This window comes from Branchiostoma lanceolatum, chromosome 1 (genome assembly GCF_035083965.1).
Source record: "Branchiostoma lanceolatum isolate klBraLanc5 chromosome 1, klBraLanc5.hap2, whole genome shotgun sequence".
Lineage (NCBI taxonomy): Eukaryota > Metazoa > Chordata > Leptocardii > Amphioxiformes > Branchiostomatidae > Branchiostoma > Branchiostoma lanceolatum.
This window is the reverse complement of record NC_089722.1, coordinates 9,032,382-9,054,715: the sequence shown is the minus strand read 5'-3', so window position 1 is coordinate 9,054,715 and position 22,334 is coordinate 9,032,382. Positions and strand designations below refer to the sequence as shown.

Genomic DNA, 22,334 nt, shown 5'->3' with positions numbered 1-22,334 from the left:
ATTTATCGTTTAATGTAAAGCAGTACCCATATGCTGGAGGAACTGTGTTGAATGATTTCAGTCCGTTCCGATTCTAATCTGGATGTTTCGGGTTATACATCAACCTGAGTATTCGCGCATGCGAACTACGGGGAGATCGCGAAACAGCGGAGTCAGGGAAGGAAGCACGTTGTACTGCGACAGGCAACATTTTCTCGCAATTTCTGGCACAAAAAAGGTGAGTTTCTCACATATTTTCTGTCAGAATGTTGTTTAGCAGTGGTTCTAGAAGATTATGTGTAAAGATTGTGAGTAGAATGCAGAGGAAAGGAACAGAAGCAGCCGGGATTTCGACTTGGCACCGCGACCGGCGGAGCTGACGCACGTCCCCACTGCAGTCGTCAGATCACTGGATCGCGATTTAGCGGAATTTTTCCTCCAAATTTCACACACAGACCCAGGCGACTATCACGACCTACGTCTAGCCACGAGGAACTTAGTAATCCAGACAAGAGCTTCTTACCTTGGCTGAAATTCATGACCGATTGAGAAATTACCAAGCACGTCCCTCCTGTTCACTTGCCCATTCGATCAAAGAAAATGGTTCCTGAAATGAAAGTAGGGTGCGAACATTTGCGTTTAATGTTGGTCACATTTTACTTTTAGTCCAGTTTACTCGTATGCTAAGATCTGCTCCAAATTTACACAAATCGAGGGGTCAGTCACATAATGTGAACCAGTTGTGAGTTGTGAACTAGCGTGAAATGTGAAAAATATGGGCGTGAATAATTTGGTGTGTGCGGGGTCGTTCTTTGCTAGTTGAGGACAGACGAAGCCCAGAAATAATATCGACCTTGCTCGGGCCGAGCTGCCGATCACGCACAGCCAGCACAGCTTCCTACTGGACAGAATTGAACGGTTTCCAACCGCACATATATTCTCACGTCTGCAGATCCGGATGACTGTTCAGTGACGTCTGAAACGGTCATATTTTATATAAACATAACCTGTCGGTCGTACCAAGGGGTGATTTACACTCCTTCGTGTAAGCTATCAATTTTTATGTTTAGCCATAAGTATGGCTAAACATATTGTTTTCTCTCATGTTTCTTCTCCTCCTGTCAAATCTTCAAATGGATTCATCTCTGTCATTTTTTGACCAAATGACCTGAAATTTGGTACAGAGGTAATGTAGGCAAAAACCAATGTGCGTTCTTTTCCTTGTTTTGATATTGACCTTGAAAGTGATTTTATTGAGGTTTTTAGGCTATTTTTAGCATATCTTGGCCTCCTGCGCCCTGGTATTTCAACCGAATGACCTGAAATTTGCTGTATATGTGGCTTGAACAAATATTTAAAGGACTACATTCCCATTTTCGGCATACATATATTCAAAACGATTTATTTTGGGCTTTCTTGACAATATTTGCCACTTCTGTCACTTTCAATACTACATATGACCTACAGGTCATTGACCCCTAGTGCCTTGCACCTGGCCTTGCATGCCTGTGAGCCTTGCGACCACCTGATTGGTCAATTGAGTTAATCTAATTACATGGCGCAGGTGTAGGCTAGTATTCATGCCAAATATGGTATGGGAATTCCTAGGACATGTGATTACATGTACATGGCTTTGTTCACTCTTTTTTTAAAAAGATACACATCTCCAGTTCATATATGTATTAAACCAAAATAATGTGAAATTTGGCATGTACACAGGCCCTCATTCAAATGTTTGCCATACAGCCTTTCAAAACGATTTTTTAAACAAAGAATTTTTTGGTTTCGTTATTTTCAACCCAAAGTGTATACTATTGAATCATGCATTCAAACAAAGGGGTGTCACATTTTTATATTTCACCCATTTTTGGTCATTTTCTTCTTCTCCTGTCAAATCTTCATATATATCATTATGTATACTATGGAAAACTTCATTCTTCCCTGGGGTTGATCTTTTTTAATTCAATTTTGAACTGGGTTGATTATGCGCAAGAGTGTAATTTTCAGCGGATATTTTTCCACTGGTCTAGTTTACATGGAGATGGCACGGAATATCCCATTCTTGCAAGGGGAGGATTCTGTAATTATTTATTTCAATTTTGAGCTGGAATGATTATGAAAAAGTCCATTTGTTAGCAGAAGTGTATTTGTTACTTAATAAGTGGATATGGTTTGGGACTGGTCCATATTGTGTTGAGGTGCTACTGGAAGACTCCACTCCTGTATGGAGAGACTGATAATTGTTTTTAAACTCAAGTTTGATCCATTTTTTTAGTGGAAGTATTTTAGAATGGTCCATTGTTATTTTGGGAGTCCATTTTTTGCATGGCGAGGAGCATGGCTAAACATGCTGTATTTGCTCGCAAATGTTGCCTTTCTAGTGTTCAACCTTAAATTATGTCCCTGCAGATTACAAAGACTATAACCAAGGGATTTCTACAAATCATGAAATGTTCCAGTTGCTACTCCTATAATAACCTGCTACAATGTATATTTTGTGCATAATTTTTATGGATGGTTGACTATAATTTCTCTCTAGAATCAACTGTGAACTGGTAAACACAAAGTAGTGTTTCACTGTGAAAACATGGTAACCATGGAACTAAAGAAACAAACCAGAAGCTTTGCAAACATTTTAATGCAGATTTAGCCACATTAAGAAATATATGATTAATGTTTTTTTTATTGATTATTGTAATTCTTCACCCCAGTTAATCAAATGCACCCATACAATAGCCACAGGGACTATGATGTTAGAGATTATGCATGTCTTTATTTGAGAAGTATGCAAGGACATAGTACTTTAGTAGAAGTTAAAACCATAGCTGTTTGGGGAAGAGATCATTATTCTGCAGAAAGCTACCTAATGTGTGACATTGAATTGAGCTATACACTGATTATGTTTCTTGTTGAAATCAGAGGGATTCGATCACAAATTGAATAGGAATAAAACATATGATTATGCTCAACAGAAAAAGGCATGCCGGTCCCCTTAAAAGCTTGAGCAAAGTTACTTTCCTAACAGGTCACACAGCTTGTCAAGGTCATTTCCATTAATCTATTGGGTAGGTCACTTATGAATCCCTTTATACTTAGTTATAGCTTGCCACATATTATTTGTTAATTATTCATTTGCTAAGGATGGTTTCTGCTCAAATGTTTTGATTTTAAAGAAGAAGCAGTCAATTTGTACAAAAATCATTAGTAACTTAAATACAAGGTCATATCAGGACACAGTATTTTCATATTATATTTTTATGACATGTCAATGTAGCTGCAGTTGTATTTGTAATTCGATCTCAACAGATAGGGTTTCAAAACACTGGTCTCATTTGATATGGAAGAACATGTACACAGAATTATGTTTGAATATCTTAAAGATATATTTAGAAAGTGAAATAATTATACCTTGAAGTTGTGAGAAGTAAATGGATAAACATGCTGTTCAAATGACATATTGAATTTTATGTACCTCTGATCCAATAACCCAGATATCAAGTTAACAGGTTGAATTACATGTTGTAGTACTGTATGGCATCTAACATAGTGCCCTGAGGTTTTTAAATGACCATTCAAGTATTGGGCGTTTGGTGTTTCAAGCAATTTTCTGACACCTCGTAACAGATCCCAGCCACGGAGGCTACATGACTAGAATTGTAAATAAGGTATGCTTTTTATGTAACCCCTTTTATCACTCACTTCAGAACCTTGTAAAGTACTTCACAGTCTGAACCCTGGATGGTGGATTAGATGGCAGACAAAATGACATAAAGGAACAAAGATTTCCTTCGGGCTTCAGAAGAAGTTCCTGAAAAGTGTTACTAGTATAATATAAGTTTATTCCAAATAGTTGCATTGCATTAAATTTCCCCATGAGGTGCATATCTACTGTACTAAAGTAAACCTTAAGTTATCAAGTCCAAACAATGTCTATAATTTTGTGTAACTTCAAGGGGAAAGACAGGAAGATCCCTCAGAACCTACAACCTCCATGGGGCTTAATTTAACTGGATGGCACTCTCTCTCTCAGGGCTCAGTTGGACATGTGTTATTTTCTGCCTGCGAAGTCGGATGTTGCAGTCCTGTAAATTTTGTCAAGTCTCATTCATCAACCATTACAGTTATACTTGTTACTCCATGTTAGCTCTTTCCATGTCATCTGGTGTGCAAGCTGCATGTAGAGCAATTATTCATGGCAAGATCAAAGGTTACCTGTTTAAACCAAATTTATTCATTGTTTCCTACCTGTCAGATGAAACTTTCAGTTGTTTCATTTCTATTCTGTCCAAGGTGACACACGCACTGTATATGTAGTCATCTGATAAGATATGACAAGAATCTGATGTTCGGTCCATGTACATTCTATATATCTATGGAATCATACTAGATAATAGCTACACTGAAGAATTGCAGCCAGATGCTACTAGCCTAGTGATAGATTTGTAATGAAGTATGTGTGTGTATGATGAAGTATGTGTGTATGAAATACTAGTACGTGAAACATGTAATGACACCAAATTTGCCTGGCGTGGCATTTGCACTGCCCTAAGCAGACAGACCTGTTAATGGTATTCTAAGTACTTGCCTGAGACTGAGAGTGAGAGGTTGCCTGTAGGTGGGGATTTTATGTATCCTTTTCAGATGATTTATAACTTCTTTGGTAGTTATTTTTGTGCTAGGGGTTTTAAGGGCCTCGCCAGAAATCTCTCCTTACACTTCTTTGAAGTCATATTTTTTGTCTACCAGCAGACTGTTTATCTTTTGAATAATGCTTGATTAAGCATTCATTTTGGTGTAGACAGGATGTACTTATCATTTTTCCTTTACTCTGAAACAGCTTACATAATTTTGTTACATAATTTATATAATTTTCTACTTGACATTTTATGTTTCAAAAGGAAGAGGATATATGTACTGATACTGGAATCAGAAATTATGTAAGAAATGGTTCCATGAAATAATTTTCATTGCACGGATGACAACATAAAGCTATGTGTCCTGATCCTTTCCTAGAGATGTATCACTCACTTAGAGATGTATACGCCCTGTGAAAAAAGGTATACGTCATGATCTGAATCTGATGTACCCCGTTATTTCAGAAGCAAAGATGGCAAGCTCAGCAAAGGAGAACTCTCGGATGAAGAGCTACAAGAACAAAGCGCTGAACCCACAGTGGATGAGACGAAGACGTGAGGAGGAGGGAGTCCAGCTACGCAAACAGAAGCGAGAACAGCAGGTAACTAACTCTCCACCTGTGCCCTCTATTAGTTTAATAACTGAAAAAGACAAAAAAATGACTATCGTAATTGGCTGTGACTAAACAGAATGACAGTCTCTGCCACATAGATCACATCTGTAACCTAAATCAGTTCTGTAACAAGGTTCTTTTCCAATGTCTTTTTGCTAGTCTAGCTTCTGATGGCAAGTGTTCATTTAATTTCCCTGTAGCTGGTCGCTGCAATCAGTTTTTACTGTCTTAAGTCTATTGTAAATTTACAGCTGGAAGATCTTTTCACTTGTTCAATTAAGCTACCGTAGAAATACTGGTGGACTTTGAACATTATGCATGGTAGCAATATTGCCATAGTTTTAACTTCAATATGTGCACTAATTACCCCTGGTGTGAATACTTGTATTGGTGTTTTGTGGTACAAAGCGGCAGCCAGTCTTCCGCATCCAGACAGCTATAATGATTTATCACCCTTGCTAGATTTGGCAGACGACTGGCAATAACCTATACCCATATATGTTTGGTTGTGCTGCTGAGTAGATAGGTGGAGACATTGATTCTTTTTGCCAGGGAATTCTATTCACCCATGGTTGATAAGTTGCCAGTGGCATTCGAACATGTATCAGACACTACGTACATGATTGATGTGTGGTACGGGCGCCTGAAAAACCTGGGCTTCCTTTTAGGTTGATATTCAGATAACAGCATGTATTTGTGCATTGGCTATTGACTTATCATACATCCTTTAGAAGCATTTCAGCAATGATTTCTGTAATATCTCTAGCTATCTATCATGGGATGTGTGGATGCTTCTTACATACCGAACAGTATACAGTGTTTGACATCCCTACTGGTTCAAAGCTCCTTAAGATGACTTGTGATTAATGACCATCTTTTCCAAGGAATGAAAGGATAAAACCAAAGAATGGCCTTGCTTTTGGATCTCTCCAAAAAGCCTTTTTAGCTACACCATTACTCATAGTCAAAAAGCCTTAGTGTCTACATATGTGGAACAATGAAAGATGGTCGTCGTTTGAAGATATCATACGCACCCCTGCACATCTTCATACTCATAGCCTGAAGGGTGCATTCATTGGCTTTCCTGTAATCTTTCTGCTCAGCTTATCATTTCACCATGTCTGCAAAGAGCCATGACTACCTTTAGGCAGCTAGCATATACATGTACGGTATTAGTGCTATTACAGTTTTGTTTGTTGAACATAACCCAAGGAGATTTACTGTCTTTCCTCGGCTGTTTGTCAGACATGAAACACTACCTGTTCTTCTACTTACAATGTGCGAAATACCCGGCTGTGCAGCGCAACAATATTTTGGTTGGCGCAACTTTTTATATAACTCAGGTAGTGCCATGCGCAACCTTAGATTTTGAGCCTGAGAACTTAATCCGAGCCCTGGAAACTCACTGAAACATATTGGCACTCTCATAAAATTCGGTAAATTTTCAATTGAAACAAAGAAATCAATACCTTTTTGTTTTTCTTAACCATCCAAAACCCTTCATAGAATTTGGCCTGGAAAAATATGAAAACACACTGCCGTCAGTATTGCAGACAAAATCAAAATGGCCGCCATCAGAATCTGATAGGGGTACCATTCAAGTCTCCCAAACATGCAAAAAGTATTTCGCACACTGACTCTGACTTACTGTAAATGCATTTAAGTTAGCGTGGTTTTTATTTCGCAGTAGGCAGAAAATGGAGTGTTTGCAGTGGTTTTAAGATTGCGTTTGAAATAATAGTAGTGCTACAGTCATAGGTGGGCAAAAGGTTTCACGGTGGTTTTAAGTTAGTGCTGAAAGTTTACCGCGAAAACTGTGAACATAAAACCACCGCAAACATTTCTGCATTTACAGTACATCACACGACCTCATTGTACTGTGTCATTTTGCATGAATGGTTTTGATTGATTGAAAGGTATACCTATCACCATGAGATAATTCATAGCTTTTAGGCAGAAGAATAAAAGATAGACATGTTAACCATGTTAATGAAAAATAATTCCGACTGCAAAGGAATTATGCAAAGCCTTGATAAAAACTGAATGTCTTCAGTTTGACCATTAACAATAACCTTCAATTTTCTTTCTACCAACAGCTGTTCAAGCGTCGCAATGTGGACATCCCAGCAGATGACAACTCCCCTGGGATACAGGAACCCTACATCTCCTCATCACAGGTAAGCCTTCATCCAAAGATACCACAAGAGTATGATCTTGCTAATTAGATCCTTTTGAAAATGCAAGTTTGTACATATGCATGTGAAGATATATGTAAACACAACATCATGCAAACTTTTCATACAAGAATATAGAGAATATTCGTTTTAATTATAAAGATTTAGGAGTTCTCAGTATCAAAGTTTTGTAATGCCAGCTTTTTTGCCGAAGTTGGATTAAATGCTATTATGATAGCATTTGTATGCATGTTTTTGTAATTTAGAGCTTTCATGTTTATAACCACAGACCAGTATACAGATTTTTAAGAAATGACACAGTCATTTGTAGGGCTGTTGCAAAAATGAAAACCATTGGGACAAGCCGATGATGAAAAAAAGAGACATTCTGAACTGGAAAAACGATTTTAAAACTCGTATAGGGATTACTTTAAAACCTTGCCCTCCCAAGTCCTTTCTGCAACAGCCCATGGCAGTTGTCTTCCCTCTCATGATCACAAACTCCACTAGTCTTGATCAATATCCTTGTTTTTGTTTGGTTTCTCCTCTACCAACTCTCTGTCTCCTGTCTACTTCCTCGTGGTTGTGCGTGTCTTCTTGCGGTCTGTCTGTCCGTCCGTTCTCAACGGGACTAACGGGACCCCGCACGGTTGTTCTTCGCTCCTCCACGGGGACTCCCCTGCCCGTGCAGGCCCCAGTATTCCCCACTTCCCCTCTGTATTCACCCACACTGGAGGAGGTAAGTTGGAAGTGTGAATTAAAGTGATTTCTTTTCATTCTTTGACTGTATCTCCAAATCTGCACCACATGCCATTTGCTTTTCTAGTATACCAACCAAAAGGTGGAGGATGAAGTGTATATTTCATGCGGTAGCTGGTACCAAATTGAAAAGTGGTGTAGTTCATTATTATTGTAAATCTGTTGAAAGACTTGCAGCACATATTTAAGAACATATTTTATTCACATATACAACAACAGATAGCTTCAAAATGCTGCATGGATTGCTTGGTGTTCGTTGTGTCCTGGTAGCCGCAATCTCTCTGCCTATCTGGGTTCTGTTCTTCTTCTTCCTTCCCTTTCTTGAGTTACTTTTTGTGCCTCCTTGTTACATGAGTTTGTCATTGTCATTCACTAACATATTTGCTGAAGTATTCTGTGATAGAGGTGTGTGTAATTTATAGATGTGTATCTTGGAATCCATGATTAGGCAAAAATGTATTTTCCTTCCATTAAGTTCTAGTTCAAAGTTGCTTTTGCTTTTTTTAGTGTTGTCTACCTAAGAAGTTGTTCCTTTTCAAAGACTTTTGTGGGTAACCTTATGATATAGCCCCACATCAGACTATGCCTGGAGAATGTAACTTACAGTTGATCTGTAATGTTATGTATACATACTGTAGCTTCAATTTCAACTTTTGACCCATGTAGGGTGGCATTATGCCAGAGATGGTGCAGATGATCTACAGTGAGGACCCTGAGCAGCAACTGGGGGCAACTCAGAAATTCCGGAAACTCCTTTCCAGAGGTTAGAGTTCCCCTCATACTCACACACACACGTACCTCCAGGAACTGGTCTTGTTTTTGATATCACTGTCTTTAACCGTTTTCATGGAGCTAAGATTGCATTTACAAGGGGGTAAGGCAGCGTGTGTGTTAATGAAGAGACAGTTGGATTCTAATCAAGAATTCCATCACTTTTCTGTTTAGATATTCCATCACTGTATCATGTAACTTACAGTTGGTCTGTAATGTTATGTACACAAACTGTAGCTTCATGTTTGTTCGTTACTCTTTCTGAGTTACCATATTGTATATTTCAGAGCCAAACCCTCCCATTGACGAGGTGATACAGACAGGCATTGTGCCAAGGTTCGTGGAGTTCCTACAGAAAGAAGGGAACTGCACGCTCCAGGTAGGCACGCTTCAGGTACAGCGCACTTTCCTTTATTCTGGTCATACAAAAACGTTTCCTTGTTTTCCATCAACCCGTAGTAGCTGTCTTTTTAAGTGAAATCTTTTTCAGGCAAAGATTTTTTTTTAGTTTTAAACAGGTTGAAAACTTAAATTATTGTCAGTTTGTCTTAACATAGATTGTATCTTGTAAAGCAGTGTTGATGGAAAACAAAGAATTATATTGTTAACAGTTGTTCCTTCAATGGAAGTGTTATTGAGTAGTTTTATGTAGAAATGTCAATTCTTTTTATGATCCATTTTTTAAAGTGATGTGTGAAGTTTGAAATGATGTTCAAGATTTCTAACCATTGTATGACAGAAGGGAAATGTGCAAGTCATATTTTTCTAGCTGTATATTTTTTTAAAAGCTGCGGTTGACAAAGGTACAGTATTGATTAATATTGATCACAGCGCAGTTGCTATGGTTCTTAAGGAATGAAAATGACAATTTTTTTTTCAAAAAGTTAATCTTTTCAGTGTAATCATTGCTAAATTCACCTATTCCATTTCTACTTTCGGAAAAAGTAAAAAGCCTTTCCAGTATTGTATTTTGCATGAGTTCAAATTATTCCATGACGACTTATCATTCCTTCATCTTGGTTCAGTTGAATTATCCTTTGTTAGGAACAGCATGGGTAAATCCAAGTTCTGCCAGTTCTATCTGGGCCTTTTTGCTTTTGTACATTTGTTGCTGTTTAATGCTTGTGAGCCATGACAAACAGTGTAACAGACGATGTCTCCTATTGACTTTGCCCTGCCTTATTCTCCCCAGTTCGAGGCTGCCTGGGCCCTGACCAACATCGCCTCCGGCACGTCCCTGCAGACCAGGGTGGTGATCGAGGCTGGAGCTGTGGACATCTTCATCAGGCTGCTGGGGTCCGAGTTCGAGGATGTGCAGGAGCAGGTACAGCCGGATACTTCGGGTTCTCTCCCATAGCCAGATACTGCAGTTTCCTTAAATAGTCATGTTGCAAGCTCACCATCTAAGATTCACCTACCAATGATGAATAAGAAAATGGCAACATTCTAAAAAGCAAAGCTGTTTACTTTTGATTTGCAGTTTGAAAGGAAGCTGCTAGGGAGCTGCCCATTCCTTCCAAAAATTGTGAAGTAGAATTGTGTGAAACAGTAAGTAATGAATAATGTTTCTCTATGTTCCCAGGCTGTGTGGGCCCTGGGTAACATTGCTGGTGACAGCCCTGAGTGTAGAGACTTTGTGCTGGACCAGGGGATTCTCACACCATTGCTGCAGTAAGATCTCACCTTTACTTGACTTGAAAAAGTGGCTCGGTTTACAGCATTTTATGTTAACTGTTTGCAAGTAAACCAGTTACAATCAGTAGTAGAAAGTGTGATACTTATACAATATTTGTCAACCTTTTTTCTGCTGCATAACCCAATACAAATTTGCTGCCAAAAGGCTAATACAGCAAGAAGAGTACCTGTAGTACTTGTTTTGCCAGAAATGACATCTCCCATTGTTTCGGCAGGCTGCTGACTAAGTCCACCCGGCTGTCCATGACTAGGAATGCAGTCTGGTGCCTGTCTAACCTGTGCAGAGGAAAGAACCCTCCACCAGACTTCACCAAGGTAGGACGTCACAAACAGTTGATCAACGAGTGTTGTTTATTGATGTTTAATGTCAACACATGCATTGTGTCATCACAAACTTCATGCGGGTTCAACAGTAACTTGATAAATCGTTAGAATTGTCAAGTTTCAGTGGTGGAGTAGTTGGCAAGAATTTGTTTTTGGTAGGCACAATACTTAATGGTCAAGAAGATGATTGCAGTGTTATACTTATCCTCCTTATGAAACTTTTTTGGCTATACTTGAACTGTCAAAGTTTGTGTCCTTATGCATCTGCAGTTATGATTAAAGGAGAAAATGTCTTAAGTTTAACACAGGAAGTTTACCTGAATGAATAAAACATATTCTAAAATATGACTTATTTTTTCCAGGTGGCCCCATGTCTGCCAGTCCTAGCTCGTCTGCTCTTCAGCAATGATAACGATGTCCTGGCAGACGCCTGCTGGGCTCTGTCTTACCTGTCTGACGGACCCAACGAGAAGATACAGGCAGTTATCGACTCGGGTGTCTGCAGAAGACTCGTGGAGCTACTCATGTAAGTTGTGCTGGGATATCATATGGACAAAGTTTTGTTAGTAGTAAAAGAGGTCATTTACCGAATGAATCACTCCTGTAGAAGGTCAGTGTAGTACCTCTGAGAATTTGAGGTGAGCAATATTTGCTACACTTCGTAAGAGGAGGACAGATGATGATGTTGAGGAATATTTGCTTTGTGTTGAAGTAAAGATCAAACTTTGTCACAGGCCACTTACTTTGTAAAATTTAAGTTAACATTAATATTGATATAGACAGTTTGACAACAGTGAAGCAGAAACATGTAACATTTTCTTTTGAATGATGTGCAGAAGTTGACTTCCTCCGTTGTTCTGTGTTTCAGGCATAACCATCACAGTGTTGTATCCTCGGCCCTGAGAGCAGTGGGAAATATAGTCACAGGAGATGATGTTCAGACCCAGGTAAGTCAGAGGCTTACTCTTTGCATTTAGATTAAAGGTTAAGGTTCAAAGATTATGCAGCATGCTAACTGCTAAACAGGCTGGTCTTTCATCACTGACTACAAGAACGTCACTCCATTCACTCGCTATTCAGGTCAGTGTATGGGTTTAATGGTTGATAGCAAGCTAGTTCTGTCTTGTGGGTTGTCACTTTGAAGATCAACCCTACAGTTGTCCGTTGTACAGGTTAGTGTACACATGTGAACCTTGTGCCTGTTGTCCTCAGGTGATCCTGAACTGCTCTGCACTCCCTTGCCTGCTCCACCTGTTGAACAGCCAGAAGGAGTCCATCCGGAAGGAGGCCTGCTGGACCATCTCCAACATCACTGCTGGCAACAGGGCCCAGATACAGGTACAGGTCACCACCTCTACATAGGGACCACCTGGCCAATGTCACCACTTTTTGATGGTCCCTTGATATTTTTTCCTATTGACACAAGCATTAAAAATCCTTTTCAATGGTGAAAACGTGTTCCTTAATTGGTCTTCTTGGGCAGTTTTGACTGTAGTTAGCCTGCATACAAAGCTGCATATACATCAAATGAAAACATGTGCATTATATGTAAGTTTTATTACCAATGGAATATGGTATGTGCCCCATGAAGTAGTGCTTTGTTTACTGTGTGAAAGTTTGATCAAAGTGATGTAGAATTAGGTATGTGGGCATCTAGCCTCTAAGACATGCTTGTTTTGAGGAGTGACATTTGTTAAAGGAGGCCTCTTGCTTATTTCTCAGGCTGTGATTGATGCAAACATCTTCCCTGTGCTGATCGAGATTCTGAACAAAGCTGAGTTTAAGACCCGCAAGGAGGCTGCCTGGGCGATCACCAACGCCACGTCTGGTGGAACCCCAGAGCAAATCAGGTAAAAATCAACTAAAATGTAGCATAAACTCAGAACTGTCTACAAGACCTGTCCCTCAGTTCCAGGATTGAAATTTGCTTGTTTGGACAGACAAAAATTTCACCCCATCTGTCAAAAAAAATTCCTCCTTACACATGAAATTGCTGTATTTTTGTAAGATTCCAACAACAAAAATAAGCGACATGTGCTCCCAAACTATGAGTTGGACGGAAACAATGGAGACAGCCCTGCATGAACTGTAACATGGATCAGTGCTGCAAAAGAACTGTGTGGCCTTAGTGGCAAAAAAGTGGACTGAGTATGATATAAAAGTCAAGCAAACTTATTTAAGATCATTTGAACAGAATCTCATCTAATCTCAACATTGTCTACTTTTAACAGTCCACCCTTCATTCTCACCCTAACAAATGTTGAAACCTGTTCCTGTAGGTTCCTGGTGGACCAGAGCTACATCGGTCCCCTGTGTGATCTGTTGTAGTTTTAACCTTTTTATACATCATCATCATAATAATAATAATAATAATGGTTTTTATTGGTCAGAATTACCCGCAATGGCAGCCTATTAGCGCTGAATTAATGCAGGGTATTACAGGTTTCACACAATACACAACATGATTATATGATATCTTATACACACTTGCATTTTGTGGAACTGTCGCAAGGGTTTGGGCGCCAGCAGGTGACCTCAATATGACCCTCCCCAACCGAAGTCAGGTACCCATTTACATCTGGGTGGAGTGAGGTAAGTCGTGTTAAGTGCCTTTCCCAAGGGCACAAGATCGGTGACATGACAGGATTCGAACTCAGGACCTCTTGGTTCTGAGTCGAACGCTCTGCCGTTGCGCCACACAACCCCACTTACATTGTCTACTCTTAACTGTCCACCCTTCAATCTCACCATAATGATTGTTGAACCCTGTAGGTTCCTGGTGGACCAGAGCTGTATCGGTCCCCTGTGTGACCTACTGACCGTCATGGATGCTAAGATCGTGCAAGTTGCCCTGAACGGGCTGGAGAACATCCTCAGACTGGGAGAGCAGGATGCCAAGATGAATGGCGGAGTCAACCCTTATGCTGTCATGATAGAGGAGTGTTATGGTAAAGAACAAGATTCATTACAAATAATGCAGTATAAGTATCTTGATTATGCATTAAGTATAAAGAATAAAACATAAGACAGCCAACAAGGGTTAAGAAAACCGTTAATGTTTGAAATTCACCCCAGCAAAAATGTAACCTTCTCCTGCTGCCTAACTCTGTAACCAATAAGGAATTGAGTGCCAAACGGCTACTTCAGAGTGATAAAGTAAAGGTTAAAAGATAAAAGCATTAGTAGAGCAAGTGTAGAGATCAAAGATCCATTGGACTACGTAATTTGTTGTTATTGCTTGCCTTGTGATAATACTTAAACTGAGACAAAGAGAGGGTGCCATTTGTGCTAGTTGAATTCAGTATGTTGTTTTTTGTTTTACATGAACTATTTTTCTAACTATTTCTAGACCTGATGTGGGTGGCATTAAAAGATTCATTGAAATACATAATCTGCTGTTGTTGCTTCCCTTGTGATTATGCTCAGCTTAGATGAGGATGCTATTTTTCCTAGTGTGTGAACAAGTTGTTCTCTGTTGTATTTAAATATATATTTTTCTACCTCTAGGACTGGACAAGATCGAGTTTCTGCAGAGCCATGAGAACCAAGAGATTTACCAGAAGGCCTTCGACATCATCGAGCACTACTTCGGGACGGAGGACGAGGACGCGAAGCTGGCCCCTCAGATGGACGAGAACGCAGAGCAGTACCAGTTCAGCGCTGATCAAAATGTTCCAGCTGGAGGTTTCCAGTTCTAAGTGAGAAATATTGCAATTGGACTAAACATGTGAGCAATAAGGAACATTAGAAATAGACTAGAAATTCTAACAGTATCCATCATTCTTGTTCGTGTTTGGTTGATACTTTATTGCTGTTGCAGTCAATGCATTCGGTTGGAATCAATGAGACTATGCAAATACCACCCAGTCACCCCCAAAATAATGTCCCATAGGATAGGCTAAATGTGTTTTAAAAGTAAAGCAGTCATCTTCAATTGAGGTGAAGCATATTGCTTTTTCAAGTAGCTAGTGGTAATGCAATGTGGCTTCGCTACAGCTCATGATTTTAGCCAAGCATACTGGGTCACCCCACTCCTCTCCATATGTTTGTTAAGTTCTTTTACATTCAGCTGTTTGACGCTTGAAGCTTACACCTGAAGCTCTCTCATTCCCGGGCCGCTGGCTTTACGTCAGCATCGGAAATGACAAATGTGTTTTACTTACCAAGTTGCTGTCTAAACAATTCAAACTCTACAACTGGATAAAACTCGTAAGGGTCGTATGCAAATGTCACTCAGATGTAAATCATGTTGGGATAGTTCCTATGGTAATTTTCAACTTCCTGTCTGTTTCAGGATCAGCCCCAGCGAGAGAGCCTGGAGAAGTCTGGGCTCTGCCGTTAGCAGCAGGCCATCTTCATCAATGCCTCTCTTCTTAGTGTGCGAGCGAGCGTGTGAGCGGACGGACGAACGTGCGAGAAAGCAAGACAGGGCGTGCCAGAGTGAGTGAATGAGAGATAAACTCTTCAGCCTCCACTGTCAGAGGAGCCTGCGCAACCAGCCAACTTCCTCCCTCAAAATTCCACCTGATTCCAGACTTCCCTTCCTCTGCGGAAATCCCTGCCGAGTCTTGGACTTAAAAAAGATGTGGGAAGACCTGCAGAATCAAGTTGCAGTACAAGGAATTCAGAGTCTGGAACTCAAGAAATGATCAAGATCTTCAAGGTCCATGCAATATTCCGAGGAAAAAAGGAATTCTCAACATTTGGAAACTTTCTGCAACCTTGAAGAGGAGAAACGGTGATTCAAGATGAAGAAATACTGCAACAAGTTAGGAAGACTTTGACAATATTAAGAAGAAAAAATACCAAAAAAAATGGGAAAACTTCAAGCAAGAAATGCAGATTCCAGGATACTTTCATTTTTACAAGAAGAAAAAAATCAAGTTGGTGCCTACTGGGGGCCCAGGTCCTGCCATTGACCCTGCCTCTCCCATCCTGCGAATGAGTGTGAAAGCTGTGCATGGAATAAATGTCATGTAGCAAACTTAATGTAGTAAACCCAGGGTCACAGCTTTGTTACCTTCAAACTGCACAGTAGAGAAAAAAGAGAAACATTTCATACAACCCCTGGTAAGACTAACTAAGGATGAATGTTCTTGTAGGTTATGTATTTTGACATCAAAAATCATATGTCTTATTATTTTTCTGGCAATTAATTAAACTAACTTAGGACACAAAACAAAAGACTTTCTACAAGTAGCAAAAAAAGGGGAACAGAAAGTCAAGAAAATAACAAGACACACTTCTTCTCTCAGAAGGAACTTCTTGCTCTTGGGTGGAACTGAAGTTCCCTCTGAGATTCAGCAAGTGTTGTCATTAATTCCAAGCCAGAATAAAACTATGTAGGTAAATTATGATATTCAGGCAGGGGCTTTCTTGTTTGAGTGTTGATTTCTGTGCAAGCATGCTGCATACTGCTATTGGAATGCAACCATACCTCAGAAAATACTAGAAATCGAACCTTATCCTGCCATTGTTTACTTTGTTGCCATTCAGTTACCTGGGAGATAGGCAGTGATGATTGTTCCCAAATATGGGAAGACGTAGTTACAGTTAAGTAGGCTTCTTCATGGCAAGTATTTGTCCAGGGAGGATTCATTTTTCTCTTGTGATTTTTACCCATGTGTTAGACTAAAGGTTGCCTAAAAAGACTAGTAGCAAAAGAGTAACAAAATGTTTCAAAAAGTGCTGCCATTACATTGCATTTAACATGGTGTAAAGTTGTAGAACAATCTCTGGTAATTATGGATCCTCCCTGGACTGTGAAGTTTGATAGTTTGTTTGGGGTATGAGAGATGCAAAGAAGCTTGTATTGCATCTAGGAAAGTAGACAAGTTTCAAACAAGGTCTTTTAACATGCTGCTGAAATATTTGTACTTGTATTGTGTGTTGCATATAGGATTTGGGACCAGTTTTGGAGGAAAAGACATGGGGAAAATGCTGGCAACTTTTTGTAAAGGAGAATGCCAAAGAAACTTTTGTCAGTGAAATATAGAAAAGGAAACTGGAAATTTTTCTTTAAAAAGGGAGGGAAAAGTAGAGCAGTTAAAAGGCCTTAGAGGCTCTTTAGAGCCAGTACTTTATAGATATTTAGTGTTGAGTGTGTGGCATGATGATACAACACACATGCATCGCATGCAGACACACACACACAAACACACACGCATACACGCACACATGACATACATACAGAACAAATACATGCGTGTACACACTTCATACACAATGTGCCTATAACTACAGATACAAGACATCCTAGAATCCCTAAAATCTAACGTGGAATTTCTGTTGACAGATTAAGCAGTATTTAGTAGTTATTGAATATATCCAACGGTCTTTGCCTTGTGTGCAGAGGACTATAGGATACATACAGTTTATAAGTTCTACCAGTGTTATCTTTAAAAAATCATGTGACCACAAAGTTGACAGGTCTTTTAGGCTTCACTATTCTGTGTGTACCTCTTTGCTTCAATCCTTGCATTGTGCCATTATTCGAGTAAATGTTGGCATACTAGTATTAACATTATATATTGAGTTGTACAAGGAACAGATGAAGATCATAAGACCACAACAGATCACTTAGATGGCTAAAGGATCTTCCATTTATTTTACTTGATGCATCTTACATGTATGGCATGTGTTAACTCTTCCAAACTTACAGAGGTATATGTGACAGTGTTGAGATATTGTATAGCAGAACTGGGCAGAACGTTGGTAAGCAAACCATCCTTGTTGGTAAAATCAGCTTATTGAGTTAGCTTTTTGTAGCCATCTCCTGGTGATATACCCTGATAGCATGCTGCAATGTCTGAGTACCTAGACGACGTTGTACGACCCTGACAAAATGTACACAGTTCTGTCACTGTGATTAATAACGTATGTTACTCCCAACATCTTTCACTCTTCCCATCCAGATTATCCTACTTCAGACAACCTGTGCAGAATTTTTATTTTACAAACAATTTGTTAGAAAGTATTACAACCCCGTTTATTAGTTAATGCCATGTCTTTCTGTCAGGGTTGTCTTTGGGACATTCTGTTGCTAGGAGAGGGTGGGAACAGTGGAAGTTGGTGTCAATGCAATAGTCAATCACATACATGGAAATGCAGTGCCTGGAAGTGTCCATTAATAAGTATTGACTTTTGTCTGTGGCCCTTAGAAACTAATTGATATATTCCATCTTACATTTCTACACTTTAGTATTAGCCTGAATTGTATTTCCAAAAAATGTGTTAGGTTTCTTCCATTTGTACAGTATTTAAAGATATGTATAAGTTCTGCAACAAAATGTGGATTTCGGTGCAGATGGCCAAACAAGCCCAAAAGGCAAAAAGTCACTATGCAAAAACGAGAAAGGGAAATTTACAGAGCTTCTAAAAAAACCTACTCTATTGTTTGTTCCTAAGTACAAAATTAAGATATTATGTGATATTTTGAGCCTCTGTATTTTGGCATTTTCAGTATTTCTATTGTATTCTTGTGTTGTATCAACATTTCACCACAGACTGAGCTTATGATACTGAAGATTGCAGACATTCTCAAACAATTCACTTGGCAATAAACATTACAATCACTCAGGCAAATATTCCTCGTACCAAAAGTGTCTCATTTTGTTGCAAATTAAATCAGGAGAATGTTTGGTTTCCGTTAGCAGTTCCAATCCTTGTCAGAATGTGGCTAATCTGTAATGTGTACCTGCAGATTATCATACAGGCAAGGTGACTAATTACTAAATACCTTTGTGCAATCACTTGTTCTTTTCAATACATGAGAAAAAATATGTATACCTTAGACTAACATAAAAGCTGTTCTGTGAATATCTGCTTATACAGTCAAACCTGTATTAGCGGTCACCTTTGCATAGCGGCCACCTGCCCATAGTGGTCACTTTTTGTCGGTCCCTTGGATTTTTCCCATTGACATAAGCATTAAGAATTAGGCTATAGCGGCCACCTGTCCAACGCGGTCGCGGCCAGACGATTTTCGGTCCCGCGAGTACAGTAACACTGTCGATAACGGTCACGGCGCGCCGGTAGAAGCCACATCGTCACTGCACGCCGGGTTCAAAATCTTCTTAGATTACGTTTTGGTCGCTTGCGGTCCGGATTAGGGCTGGTCGCGGTCACAGAAGACAAGTGGTTGTCCTGGACACATTGCTTGAGTCTATGGGGGGAAAAATCGGGATCGACCAAAATCGGTCGTCTTGAGCCGATGGTCGTCTTTTGGACGTGGTCGTTTAATCAACCTTTTCTCCATAGCGGCCACCTGCCCATAGCGGCCAGTTTTCGCCAGTCCCTTGAGTGACTGCTATAGACAGGTTTGACTGTATCAGCACATTTGGATTGATATTTTAGCTACCTAAATGGCATGGCGCCTTTTTGGCAAGGCCTCATTGTTGTTTGCCTTTGCTTGTTAGAGTCCATTCCAAGTCACCACACGGATTTTCAAACTACATTTGCAATAGATTCGGATTATTTCTGAATTGTTATAAACTATTAACAATTTTAGGGTCATCTTACAGTTTCAAACACTTCTGTTGAAAACCTTGTTAGTACTTTTGATACAATTTTTACAAAAGTCTGGAAAATTTAACAGGAAATGTTGCAATGGTCTGATCTGACTTGTGTTGTGATTTTGGCTTGGGCTGTCAAAAACACCCAGACATTCAACAGGGTTGTGTTAGATATTCATAGATGGTATTTTGGTTTAACTGGAACATAAGCGGTGTCATTTTGAGTCATCATTTACCAGCTAAAAGTTACAGCATAAACGGAACCAGATATGCACAGAACAGCTTAGAACTTTAAGTCAATAATTACAGTTTGTATGGTGCTGTGTCAGTAATCTTGGAAGTCTTGATATTTATTGATATAATGTGAAACAAATTTTACCATATCATGGTCAACTTCACTTTCGATTGCAAGAGGCAAAGTTTTTTTTAGGGCTTTGTATAATTTCTGCAGATGCTATAGCCTCTTGAGAAAGTGTGAGGTTATTCAGGGTTGTCTTTTCATGATGGTCAAACCTCAAATGTTGTCTTGTACCCAAAGAAAGCCCCCGTTGATAAAAAGATTTGAATAGGTAAATCATTACAACAGCTTGGCTGTTCAGGGAGAAGCTGAAGATCTATTAATTGGAATTTATATTCGTTTGGTGAAAATATTTTGAAAAGAAACAAAAAATATTTGAGATTGTCTTTGTGACGTTTATTTGGTGACTGCTGAATGAAAACCCAACGTTAAGAGAGAAAAACAAGACTTTTGTCTAGCCTGGAGCTAGTTTGTTGTATTTGCTATGTAAAAACAAATAGCCCCATATCCAAGGTGCTGTCAAACTTGTACCAAAGCGGTGCCGAACTGTCCAAACATTTGCCCATGCCTGCAGTGCAGTCACTTATTTTTCAGGAATCCAGTGAATTAGTTTAGGAAAACTAAAGAGTCCATTATCATTCCTTCTTATGCCAGCACTAAGAAATTTTCGTCGACATTTTGACTTACAGAAAGTCTTTTAGGAACTCTGGTCAAACAATAGATAACTTTCTGGATATGTATTAATGAACTGTTTATATTCATGATACTCAAACGTAACTGCCTTGTGAAAAGACTACTACTAGAGAGTTCTGGTCAGCAGCGTTGTAAAAAAAGTGTGATGTCATCAAAAAGTTTTGTTTTCAGATAATTGAAAGATACCTGAATATTGTAATACCAAAGGAAAGTAATTTTTGTGTACTTTTTGTTTTGGAAATTAATCCAATTAAATGATCAATCACCATTTATGATATCACTTCCTAGGGAAGCAAAACATTGTATGATGTTCGGTAATCAGGGAATGATTGTTCCATTCTTACTGTGCTGCACAGAATTCTAACAAAGATTCGATCAATAAGTACAAAATTAATCCTAAATTAGCATTTTTTGTGTACAAACATTCTTTTCCCATCACTGTAAGATAGTTAATTTCATTGAGTTTGTATGTTTATATGTCTGTACTAGTTAATCTGCCTTTTGAACACTAGCTACCCTTGGGTGCCAATATGATTCTTGTTCTGAGGGAACGTCTGCTTATTACAGATAATTTCACTTGGTGTAATTCAACTGATGTTGAAAAGTGTATAAATCTGTCTGTAGAGATGTGACATCACTGACTGGGTGACATCACACCACCTTGATTAGCCTTGTGACCTTTGACCCACCTCTTAGCAACTGTGCCAATGTAACCATGGTAACAGTGATACCATGGAGACAGAAATTTGTATTTCCTTGACTCTAGATAATGTATTTATTTTGGAAAACACTGAACTGTATCATAGATCCAGACCTGTTCAATTCAGTTCTCATACGAGACAAAGATGTACTATCATCTTGAGCAAGTAATGCTGCTACTACTTTCTAGCCATGATGCAATTTTTGTACTTTTGACAAATCGACGCTTTTGACGGAAAACGACATGTATACTGCATCTGACGAACGTATTTAAGGAAAGACTTGACAACATGTAACACACAAAAGCTCACATGACCAGACAGCTTTTGTCTTCTGTTCGTAAAGACTTGTGGTGAGAATGTAAAGGAGACCGAAATGTTGCCTGGATTGTGAGTTTACCTGTTTCCTGAGGGACAGTGATGCCCCCATGTTTCATCAGCAAAATTTGGACAGGTTCTAGCTGGTAGTTTTAAGGGACTGTCCACATTGGTTTAAAATAATCAATTTCAGTTAAGCTGTGATATGACTGCCACGAAACATGGGTTATCCCTGTTGAGTCCTGATCACCCCTATTGTCCTGCACATGGAATAGCCCTGAAGTCAACCACCACCAATAACAAGCTCTTCTTTCCTCCTTACAATATAGCATTTGTAATTGCCCTTGGTGTCATGCTGTGGACTGTTCCAATGCAAGCATAGGGTGGGTCAGGGTGTTCAGGAAACATAAGAATACACTCAGACATACAAGACACCAACAAGATACACATACACACAAACACCACACACATACTGTGTGTATCTCTTGTATGAATGAATAAAGCTTCTTGCATAGAAAACTTTGGCCCAGGTGTATTAATGTCTGCCTTGTGTTGTAGTTATCTGCACTTTACACACATTTTGTGTTAAGGTCTCATTCATGAGTTTTTTCGCCCCATAGGATTACATGTTATAATACGTTTTTTACATGGGCGCGTTCGTAATGAAGATATAGAAAATGTGCCAATGTTTTTCATTCCATGTTGATAACCCTGGATTATGTAAAAAATTGACAACATTTTCACTAGACACAATCTCTTTTTATAGCAATTACAAACTGCACTTGGCTACACCCCCAAAAAGCCACTTTCCAGCTGCAAGCGCATGACCGCATCACACACGATGCCCGGGCTGTGTACCTCCGA

General features: G+C 39.3%; 1 protein-coding gene across 5 annotated transcripts; it reads left to right on the top strand.

Annotated features, from left to right (window-relative positions):
* Positions 1-88: 88 nt before the first annotated feature.
* Positions 89-21,989, top strand: LOC136439640 (importin subunit alpha-7-like). Of its 5 annotated transcripts, none has more exons than XM_066435402.1 (16): positions 89-217; positions 5,079-5,215; positions 7,324-7,404; positions 8,093-8,140; positions 8,827-8,923; positions 9,219-9,325; positions 10,124-10,255; positions 10,514-10,602; positions 10,842-10,941; positions 11,313-11,476; positions 11,819-11,897; positions 12,163-12,288; positions 12,673-12,800; positions 13,723-13,898; positions 14,458-14,648; positions 15,245-21,989. In XM_066435402.1, exons 2-15 carry the CDS (start codon positions 5,087-5,089, stop codon positions 14,646-14,648), a joined length of 1,647 nt encoding a protein of 548 aa, XP_066291499.1. In that variant the 5' UTR covers positions 89-217; positions 5,079-5,086; the 3' UTR covers positions 15,245-21,989. The 5 variants fall into 5 exon arrangements, with proteins under 5 accessions (XP_066291499.1, XP_066291582.1, XP_066291258.1 ...); XM_066435161.1 differs by having other exon boundaries at positions 114-216; positions 5,077-5,215; positions 9,219-9,310; XM_066435327.1 differs by lacking the exon at positions 8,093-8,140 and having other exon boundaries at positions 115-216; positions 5,077-5,215; positions 9,219-9,310.
* The last annotated feature ends 345 nt before the right edge of the window (positions 21,990-22,334 follow it).